Here is a 19,964-nt window from a genome sequence, read left to right as displayed (position 1 = left end):
GAAGTCTGGTCCCCCCACCACAGAGTCTCCTCCTGGTGCGCCATGCTCCCCGATCGGAAGTCTGGTTCCCTCACCATAGAGTCTCCTCCTGCACCATGCTCCCCGACTGGAAGTCTGGACCCCCCACCATAGAGTCTCCTCCTGGTGCGCCATGCTCCCCGACCAGAAGTCTGGTTCCCCCACCATAGAGTCTCCTCTTGGTGCGCCATGCTCCCTGACCGGAAGTCCTGTCCCACCACCATAGAGTCTCCTCTTGGTGCGCCATGCTCCCCGACCAGAAGTCTGGTTCCCCCACCATAGAGTCTCTTCCTGGTGTGCCATTGTCCCCAACCGGAAGTCCGGTCCCCCCACCATAGAGTATCCTCCTGGTGCACCATGCTCTCTCCACCATCACCCCCAAATCGAAAGCTGCTCTCAAAATTGTGGTCCCAACCGGCGACAGGGAGCCGCAGCAGAGGGACAAAGGAGCCACATGCGGCTCCAGAGCCGCAGGTTGCTGATCCTTGTCCTAACCATAACTGAACTGATTGGTGCAATGATTCACAAGACTTAAAAACTCTATTGTACAGTATCTAGGAAGGAGATAGATAGGGGCCATGCATGTTTTGACTCAAAAACAGAATGTCAAAGAGAGAGCAAAGAAATGGCTGCGGATAAATATTGCCTAATGAAGAATGCCTAATGAAGCTGTTAATAAATCACTGGGTTTTGTACTTAAGACATTGGCTCGCTTATTATGAATCAGATACGGCACCGTTAGGAAACTTTACACAGGAGCTATTACAAAAAATATTTCTATAAATGGACCCTCATTTGTCTACTGCTCTTTAGCCACAGAGGATCCCGTTGCAGGGAGCCTTAACACAGGTGTCTTTTCCCTTTCTAGGATGTACTCACAGTGGTGGTGGAAGACCTCCGACTCTGCACAGTCAAGCCTTGTGAGGACATAGAACGGAGGTTTTGCTTCGAAGTGGTCTCTCCCACCAAGTAAGTTATGGGTTCCTTAGAAGAAGAAGAGGGGGATAGAAGATCCCTGTGTCATTTGTTCCATCAGCAGTCTTGAAAAGAGGCGAAGGGTGGAGAAGAGAAGGGGAGGTTAAACAGGGAAGGAAAGTTTTGTGAGACACGAGGTGAGATTTTTTTTGGGGGGGGGGAGAACAAATTACCTGGGACAACTCTAGCGTTCGATAAAAGCTAAAGTAGCCAGTTCATATATCTGGAGTTATGGGAGAGAAGACGAATTTCTGTTTCCTTGTGCGTCCATCCATCCATCCATCCAAACATACATACATATATTCATACATAAAGGTGAAAGTAAAGGTTCCCCTTGCACATAGGTGCTAGTTGTTCCTGACTCTAGGGGGCGGTGCTCATCTCAGTTTCAAAGCTGAAGAGCCAGTGCCGTCCGAAGACGTCTCCGTGGTCATGTGGCTGGCATGACTCAACTCCCGAAGGTGCACGGAACGCTGTTCCCTTCCCACCTATTTTTCTACTTGCATTTTTGACATGCTTTTGAACTGCTAGGTTGGCAGAAGCTGGGACAAGTAATGGGAGCTGGCAATTTGTTAGAAGGATGCCTTTAAAGTCCAGTGACTTCTCCCTTACTCTGCCTGGCTTTCCTTGTTGCAACAAGTCATGATTTGTTTAACCATGTCTTGTTAACCAATTCATAATGGGATCCATTCACACACTGCTCCAAATCGCAGTTTTGGAGGGGCAAGGTATGGGCATTAACCATCAAGAAACTGCTGTGTTTAAGTAACTTAGTTTGCCTCCAAATTTGCTGTCGCTACACCAAGCATTTGTAACTGATAAATAACTAGCAAAGGAGAAGTCAATATCTTCTGGTGTCAAAAGGGTTGAAAAGGAGAACTGTTGTGGTCCACCAGCAGAGGTTGGGGAGGGACATGGGCCAATCCTGGAGTCTGGGGAAGGCTCAGATGAGGGCTCTGTGTTGGAGGCAGAGAAGGGGCCAGGGCTGTATGCCAGTTATCAGCTGCCTTCAGAGTCAGACATCAGTGAGGCAGAAGAACAGCTGGAGCCTGTTCCCAGTGTGCACATGTGAAGAGTGGCCAGACGAAGGGAAGAGCTAAAGAACAGGGGTCGACTTGGGAGGAATGCCACAGGTGGATGATGAATGGCCCCTCCCAGAGGGAATAAAAGAGGAGCGAAAGGGGAGTGGAGTTTGCAGGAGACCATTAGTTCGCTTAATTGGTTCATGACTCTCTTAGACTCCTTGCCAAGTTTTGCCGATATCGGCCTGGCAGCTCTCCAAGCCAGATAAGGTCTGTGACTGTAAATCCTCCCTTGAAAGACTTTGCTGGATGTGGATGAGCAAAATTCACAGTGCATTAATAAAAGGGTTTTTTGTTGGGACACGGAGTTTACTTCATGCTCTTGGGAAGCCCAGTCAGAACAAGAACCTCACTGGACCAGACTTTGATTCTGTTTCTCCTGGTAAGCAGCTTCTTCTCGTTTTCCCCACTGCAGGAGCTGCATGTTACAAGCCGATTCAGAGAAACTCCGCCAAGCGTGGATCCAGGCTGTCCAAGCGAGTATAGCCTCTGCTTATCGGGAAAGCCCAGACAGCTGCTACATTGAAGTGAGTAGAAGGCTAGTAGGAGTCATACCCATAAATTTGTCATAGACATACTGTCTGGGTCATGATTTAAGAGATGATCAGCCACTGCAATGATGTAATGCTGGGAATGAGTCAGCAAGGTTTTGGGCTGATATCACTTTAAGAGCCTGTAATAAGAAGAGGCCTGTGCTGTAATTGCTGATTGTTTGAGGTCTGGGTAATGTACATGTATGTATATATTCTTTGTAGACAAAACCACAATTCAAATACAAATTTCTGTTTACTGTATTTGTTCCTGGTTGTCTCACATAGTCACACTGTGCAGACTCTGACACATACACATAAAATCTTCCTGTAAATTAGAAAACAGATATGGGTCATCCTTTTTTTTTCAGAACGACGGGAGGCATTTGTATCCAATCAGCTTCCAGATTATCCTTGAAAATGATACCAAAATATTTTTGGGTTGTAATTAAGAGAAATCAAAAAGCAAAGGAACCCCCTTGAGGGATGCTTGACAAGCTGTATCTTTGCTTGATATTACAATCTTTGGCTTTTCTCTTATTCCAGAAATTGGATCGAACAGCTTCCCCTTCGACCAGCAGTATCGATTCCGCCTCCGATTCCCGGGACCGAAGTGGGAAAGGGGAAACGATCCTGCAGAGGGTGCAGAGTATCTCGGGCAATGACCAGTGTTGTGACTGCGGGCAGGCTGATCCCCGGTGGGCGAGCATCAACTTGGGCATCTTACTATGCATTGAATGTTCAGGAATACACAGGTATTTCCCACACTATAGAAGAGAATATTTGTAGCTCAGGGTTCAATTGTGCGGTCCTCGGTGGTCTCTCGAAGGCGTTTCATTACCCAACTAGGTAACATCATCGGTGCTAGAAAGGAGTGGGCTGTGGAGGGTGGAGGAAGAGGAGAACTCTGGGATCCTTGGTGCTCTCAGAGTTCGGTGGTTTTCTTGCAGACATTTCATTACCCAACTAGATAACGTTATCAGTGCTAGAAAGGAGTGGGGTTGGAGTGGTGTTCTTGTTGTTGGTGATAGTGATGGAGGAGGAGGAAGATTGTGGGGTCCTTGGTGATCTCTGAGCTTGGCGGTTGTCTTCCAGACGTTTCATTACCCAACTAGATAACGTCATCAGTGCGAGAAAGGAGTGGGGTTGGAGAAGTGTTGTTGTTATGGGTGTTATAGTGATGGAGGAGGAGGAGGATTGTGGGGTCCTTGGTGATCTCTGAGCTTGGCAGTTTTCTTGCAGACATTTCATTACCCAACTAGGTATCATCATCAGGGCTAGGAGGAGGAGGAGAGGGGGAGGAAGAAGAAGGGAAGGACTTTGGGGTGCCTGGTGCTCTCTGAGCTTGGCGGTTTTCTTGCAGACATTTCATTACCCAAGTAGGCAATATCATAACTATAATGAACTGTAGGGTTCACTCCAGAGATGGGATTCAGCCAGTTTGGATGGGTTCGGACGAACCGGTTCGCCCCGACGATCAGATGGGCCCATCCGCCCGCCCGTGCTATTTTCCTACCGTTATCTTCTCAGCTGATTCGCGGGGTAGAGCAGATGGCCGCATGAATCAGCTGTGTTACTCCTCTGAAGAAACCCGGAAGTGAAGATTTCGTCAAACTGCGCACGCGCAAATCGTGCGATCACCGAACCGGTTGTTCAACCGAGAGGATCCCACCACTGGTACACACGGATGAGGTTACTTAGATGGGTGACGAAACGTCTGCACGAAAATCACCAAGCACAGAAAAAGAAGATGAATAAAAGAATATAGATCAAATAATCCAGACGACACACCACAAAATGAAGGAGGGGGAAAATAGAAAAGGATGAATAAAGAAATATAGGTTTAAAAGGTGATATACGTGGAACGATTAGAATGGAAAATAAAATGAGGAAGAGGGAACTTAAGATTGTTATGCAAATACAGAACTGGGTTTGCTATCCCGAAAATACACCAGATTGAAGAGGAAAATATGTAAACACAACAACGGAAGGAGGGAAGGAAAGAGAGGAGGAGAGGGAAAGGTAGGAAGAGGAAAGGAGAAGAGAGGGAAGGAGAGGTAAGGAAGAAAGAAAGGGAAAAGGAGAGGAAGAAATGGAGGGGGAGTAAGAGTAGGAAGGAGGGCAGGAAGGGGAAGAAGAGGGGAGGAGTGGGGAGAGAAAGGGGAAGAAGAAAAGGGAAAGGAGAGGAGGAAAGAAGAAAGAAGAGAAGAAGGGAGGGAAGGAGAAAAGGAGAGGGAAGAAGAAGTACAAGATGGATGGATGGATGGGATGGCAGGAAAGCAAACTTGATTATACTTTTAAATTTTTAGGCGGAGAAATGAATTGTTATAAATGTTAAAAGATAACACACAATATTAATAATAACTAGGAGAATTTATACTTGCGAATGTGTGTATGAGAAATAAAAATTATCTATCTATCTATCTATCTATCTATCTATCTATCTATCTATCTATCTATCTATCTATCTATCAGTGGTGGGTTGCAGGCGGCATGCCCCGGTACGGGTGTACCGTAGCCTGCCTGGACCAGCAAGTACAGTTCCGGTACGGTGCTCCAGAGTGCCCACCCGCCTGCCCTCACTCCTTACCTGTCTTTAAAGTCTTCGGCGCTTCCACGCAAGCTGAGCAGCTGGAGCGTCGCGGAGGCATCGTTGGACAGTAAGACGCATGCACGACGCCGGGCCCGTTCCAACCGTACCGGTTGGAACGTGATCCGGAACCCACCACTGATATATAGATCTCCCTTTATTTATTTATCAGCACAAATGCAACACAAAAATGGTTTCCTGCCTGGAAGGCTCCTAGGGTGGAGCTGAAAGGCAAAAGGGAAGCAGTATGCTCCCTCTCATATTTGGGGCATACCAGGTGCTTTGACATAACACACACACACACACACACACACACACACATAAACAAAATCAACAAGCTCGGAGAGCAGCAGGGACCCCGCAGGTACTTTCACGCATGCCTCCTTGGCGTGCGGAGAGGATCAAAGCGCCTCTGTCTTCTCAGCTGGCCCAGGAGCCTGTTCTCCTGCCGCGTTGAGAGAGTCATTTCGGAACAAATGCGCCAGTTGAATCGTCAGTTGCAATTTGATTCGGCTTAGCCAGCAGGGGAAACTGACCACCTCTCTTCACTTTTTCCGACAGGAGCTTGGGAGTTCACTGCTCGAAAGTGCGGTCGCTGACGTTGGATTCCTGGGAGCCAGAATTATTGAAGGTAAAGGCCAAATCCCCCCCCCCCATTAGCCAAGTAGTCAAAAGAATAGAATAGAATAACAGAGTGGGAAGGGACCTTGGAGGTCTTCTAGTCCGACCCCCTGCCTAGGCAGGAAACCCTACACCGTTTCAGACAGATGGCTACCCAACATTTTCTTAAAGACTTCCAGTGTTGGGGCATTCACAACTTCTGGAGGCAAATTCTGTTCCACTGATGAATTGTTCTCACTGCCAGGAGATTTCTCCTCAGTTCTAAGTTGCTTCTCCCCTTGATTAGTTTCCACCCGTTGCTTCTTGTTCTATCCTCAGATGTCTTGGAGAATAGTTTGACTCCCTCTTCTTTGGGGCAGCCCCTGAGATATTGGAAGACTGCTATCATGTCTCCCCTGGTCCTTCTTTCTATTAAACTAGACATACCCAGTTCCTGCAACCGTTCTTCATATGTTTTAGCCACCAGCCCCATAATCCTCTTTGTTGCTCTTCTCTGCACTCTTTCCAGAGTCTCCGCTCTAGAGGGGAGGGAGCAAGGGGGGGAGGGGTCCATCAGAGACTACTACTTCGCTTAGGGACATGTCCCATGCACACGTATGAGCAGTACAACTAAAATTGCTCTGCCCATGCGCAGAAAACAAGATGGCTGCACCTATGGAGCCTCTTGGAGAACCAGTTCAGGAGCGTGGCAGGCCTTGGGTCACTGCTGGTTCCAGCGACCCAGGCCGCCAAGCTACTTCCGGTTCGGCCAGTAGGAACCCACCACGGGGGCGGGGGCGGGGAGAGTCCAAATCACCAAATCGCATCTTGAATAAAACAACAGTCTACAGGCATTCTTGAGGAAGAAAATGTAACGTTTCCGACATTCCATTTTGCATTCACTTCAAGAAATAAAGTAAAAGTAAACCAGTGTTTTTTCCAATCTTGGCACTTTGAAGGAGCCGGGGAATTCTGGGAGTTGAAGTCCCACACCTCTTTAAGGTGAAGGCCAGGGGTTGAAAACCACTGCATTAAATCTTGCAGGTTTGAGGAGGGGAAAAAAAAACCCCTTAGCTTAAGAACTAGCAGTTGGGACGCAGTGGCTCAGTGGCTAAGACCCTGAGCTTTTTCGATCAGAAAGGTCGGCCGTTCGGCGGTTCGAATCCCTAGCGCCGCATAACGGAGTGAGCTCCCGTGAGTCGTCCCAGCTTCTGCCAACCTAGCAGTTCGAAAGCAAGTAAAAAATGCAAGTAGAAAAATAGGGACCACCTTTGGTGGGAAGGGAACAGCGTTCCGTGCGCCTTTGGCGTTGAGTCATGGCGGCCACATGACCACGGAGACGTCTTCGGACAGCGCTGGCTCTTCGGCTTTGAAACGGAGATGAGCACCGCCCCCTAGAGTTGAGAACGACTAGCACATATGTGCGAGGGGAACCTTTACCTAAGAATTAGCATCGTATTTAAGTGTGTTGGATTTGAACTGGGCAGAAAAGTACCAGTCCTGGAAACAAAGAAACGCACCAGGACCCGTCCCAGAATGAGGGCATCATCAATGAGAAGATCCCATGATATGATTTGACAACACGGTGTTGTATGTAAACGGCGAAGCTGAAAGAGCAACTTTGGTTCACACGTTGTTCTGTGTTTTTCACCTGTTGTTCAAAAGCTGATGTGTGAGCTGGGCAATTCTACCATGAATCAGATCTACGAGGCGCAGTGTGAGGAAATGGGGCTCAAAAAGCCGACAGCCGGCAGCTCAAGGTAAAGCTTTTCCCATCTCTCCCTGCTACCCATGTTTTACTTCCGTCATGTCTTGCTTCCCCGTGAATTAGCAGGGGAGTCTGCCTCCCAGCTTACAGCCGAACCAGTTGTTCTGAGCGAGGCTTCCCGAGAGCCTGAAGAAAACTCCCAGTCCCGACAAAAACCCCTTTTATTAATTGGCTGTGAATTCTGCTCCTTCACATCCAGCAAAGTCTTTCGAGGGAGGATTTACGGTCACAGACCTTATCTGGCTTGGAGAGCTGCCAGGCCGATATCGGCAAAACTTGGCAAGGAGTCTAAGAGAGTCATGAACCAATTAAGCGAACTAATGGTCTCCTGCAAACTCCACTCCCCTTTCGCTCCTCTTTTATTCCCTCTGGGAGGGGCCATTCACCGTCCCACCTGTGGCCTTACTCCCAAGTTGACCCCTGTTCTTTAGCTGTTCCCTTCATCTGGCAACCCTTGCATGCGCACACTGGGGACAGGCTCCAGCTGTTCTTCTGCCCCACTGATGTCTGACTCCGAAGGCAGCTGATAACTGGCATATCGCCCTGGCCCCCTCTCTGCCTCCGACACAGAGCCCTCATCAGAGCCTTCCCCAGACTCCAGGACTGGCCCATCTTCCTCCCCAACCTCCTCACCCTCTGAATCAGCTGCCAGCTCTGCTGGCCGCTGGCGGGCCACAACACCAGCATTTTAAATAACTCAGTTTGTCGTGGCGGTAAGTGAACCAACGGCTTACGACCACAACTGAGCCCCACATTTCCATTGCTAAGCGAGAGAGTTGTCAAGCGAGTTTTGCCCCATTTTATGACCTTTCTCGCCACGGTTGCTAAGTGAATCACTGCAGCTAAGTTAGTAATAACAGCTGTTAAGTGAACCTGGCTTCCCGCGTTGACTTTACTCACCAGAAGCTCACAAAAGGGGACCACTGCAACCCATCATGAAGATATAGCAGTTGCCAGGGGTCTGAATTTGAATCACATGATGCTGGGACGTTGCAGCGGCTGTAAGGGTGAAAAATGGCTGTAAGTCACATTTCTCCAGTGCCGTTGCAACTTTCAACAGTGACTAAAGGAATGGCTGTAAAGCTGTGGACTATTTGTGCTGCTTCTGTGCTCAGGCGACACATGTAACCCGGATAGCGGATTAAATTGTTTTCCTGGGGTATATATCAAACCATAAATCACCATGCCCAGTGACTAAAAGGAGATTGAAATCCCTAACTATGATCAGTGTTCAAAACCGGACTATAAGATGCATTTAGATTTACAGGAGGAAAACAAGAAAAACATAGTTTTTGGCTGCTGCGCGTTGCATTTTTGCCCTCTCCGGCCCTCAAAAGCACTCTGTAGTTCTCTGCACAGCCTCTTTTTGCAAAAAACGCATCCTTGTACCCTTTTTTGCCCATTGTTAGCCTTTAGAGTGCTTCTGGGGGCCGGGGGAGGGCAAAAAGGCAAGGCATGGAGGGTTCAGGAGCCCCAAAATGCCCGTATTTGATCTATAAGAAGCACCTAAATTTTCACCCACTTTTAGGTTGGGGGGGAGTGCTTCGTATACTCTGAAAAATACGGTAAGTCGGGCATGTGGCTGTGCAAGCTCAAGACTTTGAACCGCACGAGAAATGGTTTCTTGGCAGGCAGGACAAAGAAGCATGGATCAAAGTCAAATATGTGGAGAAGAAGTTTCTGAAGAAGCTACCTTCTGGGGAACCCCTGGCCGACAACGAGAAGAATCCCCGTCGCTGGAGCGTGAAGAAATGCCAAAGGTGTAACAGCACTACGAAAGCGCCCACGACTCGTAGGAAGTATCGGCATGAGGCGGGAAACGCTTCCCCGGCTGCTCACTCTTCAGGTAGGCCAAGCCACCTTCCGAGATGTCCCTTAGAGAGAGAGGGATGGGAAAATGCGATTATTATTATTTTTTAAATAAAATACAAATAGCGTATTTATGAACAAAGCATTGCCCGCGGTTTTCCCCCTTTACATCCTCTTTTATACATAGTCCATTTTACATCATGATTCTGTTTCCAATTTCGACTCTTATTATATTCTCTTCTCCTATTTTCCATCTTAAACTTATTTTCTTCTTGTTGTATAAACACTATCGTTAATTGCCCCTTCAAAGTTATACCAAATTATCCTTTCATGATTCCTCTTTTCATCTATTTTACCCTAATGAAACCATCTAGTTTTTATTTTATTTTTTTAGTTCCTTTTTCTTCTTGTTCTTCAATTAAGCCCTCTTCTACTCTCTTCCCTTCTATTTCCTGGTCTGAGTGCTTCATCTAAATTTCCAGCTTATCCTTGCCTTACACCAGTGCTTCTCAATTATTTTCTGTCATGCCCCCCCTAGGAAGAAGAAAACATTTCGCGCCCCCCGCGCGACTGTAAATAGTATCATTTGTCTATAAAATTGTTATAAGTACACCTCTGCATAACACTGTATCCTTATTAACGTATAAGAGAATAAAAAAAGAAAGAAATGTGGATCAATTTACAACAAAGAATAGCTTTATTAACTGTAGCAGAAAAGATTTAAAGGAGCACAGGATTTAAAGGAACACAATATTAAAAAAAACTTTAACCTGCAAAACAAAAATATATAAAATAATTTGAGCTGAGCCCCCCTTTACGGAGCCTCGCGCCCCCCCTGGGGGGCCCGCCCCACTATTTGAGAATCACTGCCTTACACACACATTTTAACATCTCAAATAGATCACTGTACATCCATGATACCAATTTGACAAATTAACAATTTTTTTCCCCATCATCGTTCTGTTTCCATTCCCAACCCAATTTATTCTCTTTCCATTTTTTCATCTTAAACTTATTTTCTTCTTGGTATCTAAACGATATCACAAGGCCCATGTTCCTCCCCAACCTCCTCGCTGTCCCACACTGTCCCACAACAGGAATTAGCTTGTCACTCCATTGCAGCTTCCTGGAACACAAGCTGAAATGGTTCACCCATCATGCTGGGATCAAACCTGTTTTGGAGCTTGTTGGGCTCCGAGGTTTGCCGATATCAGGTCGTTATCAGGAAGCTACCCGAGCGTTGTGATTTGTCCAATAATAAACCACAGTTTAAAAAATCCTGGCTTTGCCATTTTTTTTAAAAAAAGATAAATACAGGTATTTGTAAGGTTCTACATTTAGGCAAGAAAAATGAAATGCATAGGTACAATATATGTGGTACATCGCTCAGCAGTAGTAACTGTGAAAGCGATCTTGGAGTCCTAGTGGACAATTGTTTAAATAGGAGCCAGCCGTGGGCAGCAGCTGCCAAAAAAGCCAACACAGTTCTAGGCTGCATCAACAGAGGGATAGAATCAAGATCACGTGAAGCGTTAATACCACTTTATAAGGCCTTGGGAAGGCCACACTTGGAATACGGCATCCAGTTCTGGTCGCCACGATGTAGAAAAGATGTGGAGACTCTAGAAAGAGTGCAGAGAAGAGCAACAAAGATGATTAGGGGGCTGGAGGCTAAAACATATGAAGAACGGTTGCAGGAACTGGGTATGTTTAGCTTAAGAGAAAGAAGGACTAGGGGAGACATGATAGCATTGTTCCAATATTTCAGTGGCTGCCCCAAAGAAGAGGGAGTCAAGCTATTCTCCAAGGCACCTGAGTGTAGGACAAGAAGCAATGGGTGGAAACTAATCAAGGAGAGAAGCAACGTAGAACTGAGGAGGAATTTCCTGACAGTTAGAACAATAAATCAGTGGGACAGAAGTTCCAACCTCCAGAAGTTGTGAATGCCCCAACACTGGAAGTCTTTAAGAAGAGGTTGGATAGCCATTTGTCTGAAACGGTATAGGCCCTATACTATACTATAGGGTTTCCTGTCTAGGCAGGGGGTTGGACTAGAAGATCTCCAAGGTCCCTCCCAACTCTGCTATTGTATTGTATGTGTTGATGTCTCTACATCATACAAATAGTAATAAAAGTTATTTTTCAAACAGCTGCCACTTTGGAAAGGAAGTTCCGGCGAGATTCTCTCTTTTGTCCTGACGAACTGGATTCCCTCTTTTCATACTTTGACACAGGAGCTGGTCCAAGGGGTAAGTCCTGTCGATGGATCTGTGATCCCTCACACAGTGGTAGCGCGATGCTCAGCTACGAGAGGGAGGCGGTAAAAAGAGAAACGTTGATTTTGTCTGGACTTTTTCAAATTCAACAGCTGGGTCCCGTCCCCCCTTCTCTCTTGTTTTGTGCCAGGCATAAGCAGCCAGTTAACTTTATTTCTCCCCCTCTCCAAACTCCCTTTTTCATCCTCCGCGAAGAACTAAATCTGATGCATTAAAAAAAGAGGGGGGGGGGGATATAATTCGCAAGACTGTGAAAATGGGCTCTGGATGCCCGTTGTCAATGTTTCTGACCGCCTTCTCCCCAGGTGGGAACCAGGCGTCAACTCAACAGCCGGTGGGAGCCGGCCCGTGGAGCGAGACCAGCAATGGCCCCGGAGGCAGCGGGTCACCCTTTCTCCTGGATGGAGGTAGGTGCCACCTGGCTTTGTCACCACGGATGTCTAATATCTTACGGTATATCTGGCAACCTCAAAGCAAGAGGCTCTGAGGCCCCCAGGACCAGGGGTGGAATTCAAAAATTTAGCAACCAGTTCTCTGCCCGGCGTGGCCATGGTGGTGTGGCCTACTCGGCCTCCTACACCACAGTGGAGAGGGGGCGTTTTCACCCTCCCCAGGCTCTGGAGGCTTTCCTTGAGCTTTCGGGAGGGTGAAAACGGCCTCCCCCGGGCTCCAGAGGCCGAAAACGGCCCCGTATCTGGCCTTCTGGAACTTGCAAGAGGCCCGTTTTTTGCCCTCCCAGCGTGGGCCCTGCACTTACCTGGCATCCAAAACAGGCTGTGTGGAGACTCCTGTGTGGGCAGGGCCAGCCAGTCCTTGCAACTACAGGTTGTCCGAACCAGTCCAAACCGGCTGAATTCCACCCCTGCCCAGGATCTACATTCCCAGAAATACCTGGCTTGGAACGGATTTGGGGAAATCCAACTTTGGCTGAGAGACAACCTTGGTTTTTGAAATGGGCACCGACACCCAAAATGGACAGGTGCAGCCCATAGAAATGAAGGGGATCAGGAGAGAAACCCAGTTTGATTAAAGTTCAGAGGAACTATAGTCGTTATAACCAGGTTGAAAGTCAGGATGTTTCTCTCCTAATGTTTCGCTCTCCCTGAGTTCTTAGTTTGCTGATCTGCCTCCTACCCAGGCAGCTGTGGGACAAAACTTTGTTCCTTGGGCAGATTTCTCTCCTCACTCATTGGTCATCCCTATTATTAAGGAAGTCCCTTGAGGGGAGGGGATAACAGTGGCCCGCCCATCGCTCACTCACTGTTTTAAAAGGACAAACAGAACACTGTTTTCTGTATTGTGTCCCCTGGTTGTATCTTTTTCCTTTCCGTCAAAAATGAAAAAAAGGGTCTGCTTGGGCAGGGGGTTGGACTAGATGACCTATAAGGTCCCTTCCAGCTCTGTTAACCTGCTGTACCTTTCTGGCTTTTCCCTGTTCCTTCTCTCTGCTAAGGACCTTTGTTTAGGGATGTTCACCTGCCTGGTTCCTTTTAATGAAGCTCCCAGGCATCCAGATTTTAACACAATCTAGAAATCCTTCCCTCACCAAAAACAACAACCCACTAGTGGTAAGGGATTTCAAATGAAATGTGTGGGCATGGGGAAGTTCGGAAAAGATTGGTGAGAGGGGAGGGAAGAAAAATGTTTTCAGGAAAGAGGTAGAGACCTTTTAGGGCAGAATGTCCCTAACAGATGTGGTATTCAGCCAGTTCTGACAGATTCTGAGAACCGGTAGTGGAAATTGTCAGTAGTTCGGAGAACCGGCAAACAGGCTGGCCCTGCCCCCATAGTAGTCTATGCAGACTGCTGGTCATTTGCATCCTTCTAGAAAGCCCTTGAGGCTCCTTGGAGGTTGTTCTGTGTCCTGAATTGTGCAAATGGGTGTGGAGCCTTCTTGGAACTGCTGAAACAGAGATGGTATTCAGCCAGTTCTGACAGGTTCTGGAGAACCGATAGCGGAAATTTCGAGTAGTTCGGAGAACCAGCAAATAGGCTGGCCCCGCCCCTGCTGCCTCCCAGCTGATCTTCTTTTGTTGCCCTGAACAGGAGAACGGAGCTGGAAAGCAGGTTAGTGGGGTGGGGAGGGAATGGGGATTTTGCAGTATCCTTCCCCTGCCATGCCCACAAAGCCAGGCCACGCCCACAAAGCCACGTCCACAGAACTGCTAGTAAAAAAATATTTGAATCCCACCACTGGTCCCTTCTAGATGATGGGCAACCAGAAGAGAAGAGCAGGAAACTTGAGCGACTAACACAGGGAAAAACCGTTAGTAGTTATGGTGCCTCTATATTAAACGTTTACTTGGCTCCTCCTTTGATCCCCTAGGTCTAAGCAGCGACAGTGGACTGGGTGGTAGCACTGATGGGAGCACAGACGTCTTGGTGTTTGGCTCGGTGGTTGATAGTGTCACAGAAGAAGGTGAGATCTTCAGCCAAGGAGGGAGATGGGCCGCAGGAATTTCTGCAGAGTACAGCCGTAGAACCCGCGGCCACATCCAACCGTCGTGGCCGCCATCTTTGAGATCAGAGGAGAGAGATAAGATCGATCACAGTGGCTACTAGCTGAATAACTGACGTAGCAAAGTCATTGTTGGGAGGTACAAGTTTCGGGATCAATGCTTCGTCACCCGTATTCTCATCCTTCCAAAGCTGCTTTTTTTTCTCCAAAAGGCAAATGGGTTCGGTTTTTCCTTGAAGATGTTTCGCTTCTCCTCCGAGAGACTTCTTCAGAAGCGAAGAAGCTTCTTGGACGGGAAGCGAAACATCTCCAAGGAAAAAACAAAAAGTCCAGTCGCCTTTTGAAAAAAATAAAAATAAAGCAACCACGACCTGCACGACTGAGAATCTCCCCACAGATCCATGATGGCGAACCTATGGCATGCGCAGCCATTTGTTAGAGCAAGCAAGGCGGTGCCCTGTCAGCTCCAGTGCGGATGTGCATGCTGGCCAGCTGACTTTGGCCTTCATTTTCAGCCATTTTTCGACCTCCAGAGGCTTCAGGGAAGCCTCCTGAAGCTTGGGGAGGGCAAAAAAACAACCCAACACGCAATGCCTAGAAAGCTTCTGAAGCCCGGGGAGGGTGAAAAACGTGTCCATCGTGTGCCGAAAGCGGGGGAAGGTGGGGGATCGTGTGCGCATGCACGGTGGGATGTTATGCACATAGAATTATGGGTGTGGGCATGCCCGCGCACGACCCTCCTGCACTCCCCCTGCTTTTGGCACGTGATGGCAAAAAGGTTAGCCATCACCGCCATAGACGGTATCTCATTCCTTACTCTTCCTCCCTGCAGAGTGCGAAGTGTCGGAAGACTCCAGCGGGGAAGTCGAAATCGAGCAGGAGGCTTCCGATTTGGAAGACTTGAGGGAGCTGCATCCTGGTTTGCTGGTTTACAAGGCTTCGAGGGCCAGGAACCTGCCGGTCATGGCGGAGGCCCTGGCCCACGGCGCCAACGTCAACTGGGTGAACGAAGAGGACGAGAACAAAACCCCGCTGATCCAGGCTGTCATGGGGGTGAGCGAGACCCACGCGTCGCCGGGCCACTTTCGAGATTTGCTCCATCGGGGCAAAGCAGGTCTGACGTGTCTATGTGTCATTAAGTCAGAAGTAGCATTCAGCCCGTTCGGAACGGTTCCCCCGAACTGCTAGTGGAAATCGCAGATGGCCCCGCCCAATCACCCCACCTCTATGGCATCCCATTTAGGGCCTTTCCTTTTAGCCAAAGCGCATGCATGAAAGGCTGAGCGCATGCGCAGACATGGCACATGCGCTCACATTTGCGAACCGATAGGGAAGGTGAAGTGAATACCACCTCTGCATTAAGTGGGTCGTCATCAGTGCCAGGTAGATTTTATCACCTCCTGCTAAGTGTAGGCCAGGGGATCTACTCAGGTGGAGGAGAATCCCAAGTGGATCTCCAAATGGGGAGCAGAAGGGGATGGACTTTCTCCTTAAAGCTACGATACATAAATAATCCTCGACGTACGACCATGAGTTTTGCCCCATTTTATGACCTCTCTTGCCGCAGTAGTTAAGAGAATCACTGCAGTTGTTAAGCGAGTCACATGCTTGTTAAGGGACTCTGGCTTCCTTGTTGACTTGGCTTGTCAGAAGGCCGCAAAAGGGGGATCACGGGACCCCAGGATATTACAACTTGTAATAAATCTTGAGTCAGTTGCCAAGTGTCTGAATTTTGTTCACGTCACTATAGGGAGGCTGCGACGGCCGTGAGTGAGAAGGACGGTCCCAAGTCACTTATTTCAGTGCTGTGTAACGGTCACTAAGCGAATGGTCATTAAGTTGAGGACTGCCTGTATAATGTAAGAGACGTCCAAGACTCCAAAACTAACTTTTCTTTCTCTGCTTCTTTCAGGGCTCACTAATAGCTTGTGAATTTTTGCTCCAGAATGGGGCAGACGTTAACCAAAGAGATATCCGGGGGAGGGCACCTCTGCATCACGCCACATATTTGGGCCACACTGGGTAAGTCGCCCGCTGGGCCTTCAGCTACCAAAAAAAAGAGGTGGTGTTGTGGCCCAAATTCAGATAGTGAGGAGGTTGGGGAGGAAGATGGGCCAGTCCTGGAGTCTGGGGAAGGCTCTGATGAGGGCTCTGTGTTGGAGGCAGAGACGCGGCCAGGGCCGTATGCCAGTTATCAGCTGCCTTCAGAGTCAGACATCAGTGAGGCAGAAGAACAGCTGGAGCCTGTTCCCAGTGTGCACATGCACAGGGTTGCCAGATGAAGGGAACAGCTAAAGAACAGGGGTCGTCTTAGGAATAAGGCCACAGGTGCACGATGAATGGTGACTTAGAAGAGCAACTCCTGATGTTATCTGACCCAGGTAGTCGTCATTTGCAGGTGGAAAGTCTAAACAGAGGAACTGATGCAGTGTAAAGTAGTTTCCTATCAAAGTCTGGTGTGACACATTTACGCGTCTTAAGCTTGGCGTCACCCATCTCTTCAAACTCTCCTTCTCCATCGCAGCATATTCTTGGCTGACCTACATTTCCTCTCTCCGTTTTTTTCTTCCTCTTTTCTTTCAACATTTGGCAGCCAGGTCTGCTTATTCCTAAAGAGAGGAGCCAACCAGCACGCAGTGGACGAGGACGGGCAGGACCCCCTCAGCATCGCTGTCCAGGCCGCAAACGCGGACATCGTGACCTTGTAAGTGTGTCCTTCCTGCGTCAGAGATGAAATGCATGTCGGGACTGGAAAGGACTGATCTGGAAACTCAACACCCCAGGAATAGATTGGGCCAGTTACGTCCCTGCCAAAAAGAGAGAATTGTGACAGACCACTAATCAGGAATTATAAATAGGCTCTATAATGTAGCGACCCACAAACCTTTTGGGGACTCAAGGACCAGTTCCGCTATAGAGAGGTTTTTTCCATGGACCGGAGGGGGCGTGGTTTCGTGTGCTGCCTCCATCCCACGAGATGGGACTTTGCTTGTTTGCGCGGACCAGTTTCTGGCATGCTGCAGCCCCGTACTGGTCCACGGACCAGGGGTTAGGGACTATATAATGTAAGATTTCAAAGGGAAAGGAAGGAATGAAAGAAGCAAGATGATGGAAAGGAAGGAAGGAAGATGAAGAGAAGGAAGGGAGGGAGGGAGGAACGAAGGAAGCAAGCAAGCCAGTCTTGGTGGTGCAGTGGTTAGAGTGCAGTACTGCAGGCTACTTCTGCTGACTACCGTCTGCCTGCAATTTGGCAGTTCGAATCTCAGCAGGCTCAAGGTTGACTCAGCCTTCCGTCCTTCCAAGGTGGGTCAAATGAGGACCCAGATTGTTGGGGGAAAGAGATGCTGACTCTGTACACTGCGTAGAGAGGGCTGTAAAGCACCGTAAAGCAGTATATAAGTCTTAACTGCTATTGCTATTCAGCAACTGTGCTGCTTCCTTAGTGCCAAAGGGGTTTAACTCCCGAATGCCAGTACAATCCCTGTTTGATCCAAGCCCTGTTTTCTCCCCTCCTTTGGCTAACTAAAATCCCTCTCTGCTTCTCATCCTACAGGCTGCGTCTGGCTCGGATGAATGAAGAGATGCGTGAAGCCGAGGGTCCCTTTGGGCATCCAGGTCAATATACCAACAATAGCCCTACAGAGCTTCAGTACCGAAAATGTATACAGGAGTTCATCAGCCTTAACATAGATGAGTGTTAGTGAGAACTTCGGCAACCCTGCTGCCCACCTCTGCGTTCGGGTCAAAATTTAAGGAAGCTGAACTGAGCCCAAGAAAAAAACAAAACTAAACAAAAAAAAGGAAACTAAACAAACTCTAGATGTGTGTTTTGGGATAAGGGGGGATTTGCTGACTGAAGAGTGGATGGATGGGGCTGAAAGCTGCACAGCGAGAGGAGGAGGAGAGCGAGAGAGGACCCTTACAAACCAACTGGGATCAGATTTTTTTCTTTGCATTTGGTTCAGGTGGAGTGGGTGCATCTGAGCTTAAATCTGCCCTTCAGTTTCCCGCCCCTCCCCATAGCCCAAAAAAGGCAATTGACTGTGTTAAATGGTCTCTCCAGGCCTAAAAACAGGAGGTGAAACGTGCTTAGGAGGCGGGAAGCTACATTTGGAAAGGGATCCCAAACCGAACTGGATGCAGGCTTATTCTTAATCTCTCTCTCCCTGCATCTGTCTCTTTTCTTTGTCTTGTGCACACACTCTTGGCAATGCCGACGGCCATCGGCTTGCGGTAGGAATCCCAGATCGATTGGAGGGAAAACGGACGTACGAGACACCCAAGCATACACTCATGGCCGGGTATGAGATAGCCCTGTTTTGAGCGTGGAGCAGGCACGGGTGAAGTTCAGCTGGGCTGCCAGTTTGGTGTCTTCTCAGCACATGCTGCAGTTCATGGATCAAGAGGCATTGGGATGGGTGGGAGGTGAGGGGGACCTCCCTCCCTCCCAGGCGCTCAGGTTCCTGCAAGCCAAACACTTCCTCTGGTGATGACGGATGGAAATCAACCAGGAGGTTAGCTTAGCTGGTTTCAAGCCATAACTCAGCCGCTTCCAAGGTGAGGACGCAATCCATGTAGGGTGAAGACAGATGTTAATTCAGGGTAGGTTGTTGAGAAAGAAACTTGGCGCATGCAGTACATGCTTGCCTTTGTCCTGAGGGGGAGGACAGAATCCTGCATCTTTGCAGGAAAGGTCGGCCAGTTGGTTGGCACCAGTGAAGCCAGTGACCCAGACGGTCTGTCACGGAGTGTTCCTCCTCCTCTTGGAAAAATTCAGAATGGGTGTGTGAGGTGAGACAACTCCCAGGACACCTGATCTGGGCCTTTGTGAGTTGCCTCTTGGTCTAATCCTCAGAGCAATTCACACCAATGGAAGGCAGAGAAAGGAATAAACCCACCAGGGATCTGAAGGGCAACCTGATTTGGGACTATTTCTGCTAGAGGCAATCAGCTCCTTTCCGATGACTCTCTCACTATAAAACTACACAAAGAATCGAGGAAAAGATCCCTGCGCATAGAAAATTAGCATGTCTGGGACATCTCTTTCTTCCCCCCATAGGCTGGCTTTCTCCGCCCTTGAATTTCCTTTCTGTATTTGGGAGGAAAAACGCACCAATGTCATCATCAGTAAACACAGAGGATGGAATACAGACCTCTTTCTCTTTTGTAAAGTTGTCTTTTGTGCTGCGTATTCGGAGTGTGGGACACCGACTCCCAGCCAGGGGACAAATATGGCCACCTATTCTCAAAAGAATTCCTCTGTCTTTGTCCAACTTTTTGCGCCTGCCTTCACCCTTCTTGACTTCCAAAAGTGGTGAGGCTTGGAAGAATGCACTCGTCGCCGGCGATGGGTTTCCCCATCCCCCCACTTTCCTTTTTTTTTCTTTCTTTCTTTCCCCCTTTAAAAAAAACAACAACACAGCCACAGCCAGGGAGCACTGTAAGGTCTCATTCTTTTCACTTCTTGAAGCAACGTTTAGCTAGAGAGTTAGCTCAAACCTGGGGAAGGGGGGCAGGGTTGGTTTTTTTAATATATATATCCCTAAGGAACTGAATTCCCTTGATCAAATCTCTTGGGAAATGGGGAAATTCAGAACTCGTCCCCAGCTTTTTTTCCCCCCATTTTTGCATGTGCACTCTTAACCAAAGCTGTGATTCCCCTTCTCACCAATGCATGATTGCAGAGGGCACACAGAATTCAGGTTATGGATGGTGGGCGGGCACTATTTATTTTATTATAGGGTGGGGTGGGTTTTCGGGGAGGGAGGGTAGAACAGGAAACAAGTTATTCTCAAAACCCACTCTGGGTTTTTAGGTGGTCTTTGTTCAGAAGGCAGCTTTTTACTTTGAGAGTTAGA

The 19,964-nt window shown here is 48.3% G+C and overlaps 1 protein-coding gene across 5 annotated transcripts in view; it reads left to right on the top strand.

Moving 5' to 3' along the window:
- ACAP3 (ArfGAP with coiled-coil, ankyrin repeat and PH domains 3) overlaps window positions 1–19,964 on the top strand; it is a 116,078-nt gene that overhangs the window by 81,791 nt on the left and 14,323 nt on the right. For 2 of the 5 annotated variants that reach the window (XM_081954925.1, XM_081954926.1), the window contains 13 exons: window positions 887–987; window positions 2,491–2,602; window positions 3,152–3,360; window positions 5,757–5,826; window positions 7,461–7,555; window positions 9,195–9,409; window positions 11,523–11,621; window positions 11,954–12,055; window positions 13,975–14,067; window positions 14,939–15,159; window positions 16,019–16,128; window positions 16,700–16,810; window positions 17,660–17,721. In XM_081954925.1, coding sequence (XP_081811051.1) covers window positions 887–987; window positions 2,491–2,602; window positions 3,152–3,360; window positions 5,757–5,826; window positions 7,461–7,555; window positions 9,195–9,409; window positions 11,523–11,621; window positions 11,954–12,055; window positions 13,975–14,067; window positions 14,939–15,159; window positions 16,019–16,128; window positions 16,700–16,810; window positions 17,660–17,721 — 1,600 coding nt within the window. Of the gene's footprint in view, window positions 1–886; window positions 988–2,490; window positions 2,603–3,151; window positions 3,361–5,756; window positions 5,827–7,460; window positions 7,556–9,194; window positions 9,410–11,522; window positions 11,622–11,953; window positions 12,056–13,974; window positions 14,068–14,938; window positions 15,221–16,018; window positions 16,129–16,699; window positions 16,811–17,659; window positions 19,272–19,964 lie in introns of those variants that run through there. The other 3 variants (XM_081954928.1, XM_081954927.1, XR_014175530.1) reach the window with 2 other exon arrangements.

This window comes from Natrix helvetica, assembly GCF_964273705.1.
Source record: "Natrix helvetica genome assembly, chromosome: 5".
Taxonomy (NCBI): Eukaryota; Metazoa; Chordata; class Lepidosauria; order Squamata; family Natricidae; genus Natrix; species Natrix helvetica.
This window is presented reverse-complemented; position numbering and strand designations above follow the sequence as displayed.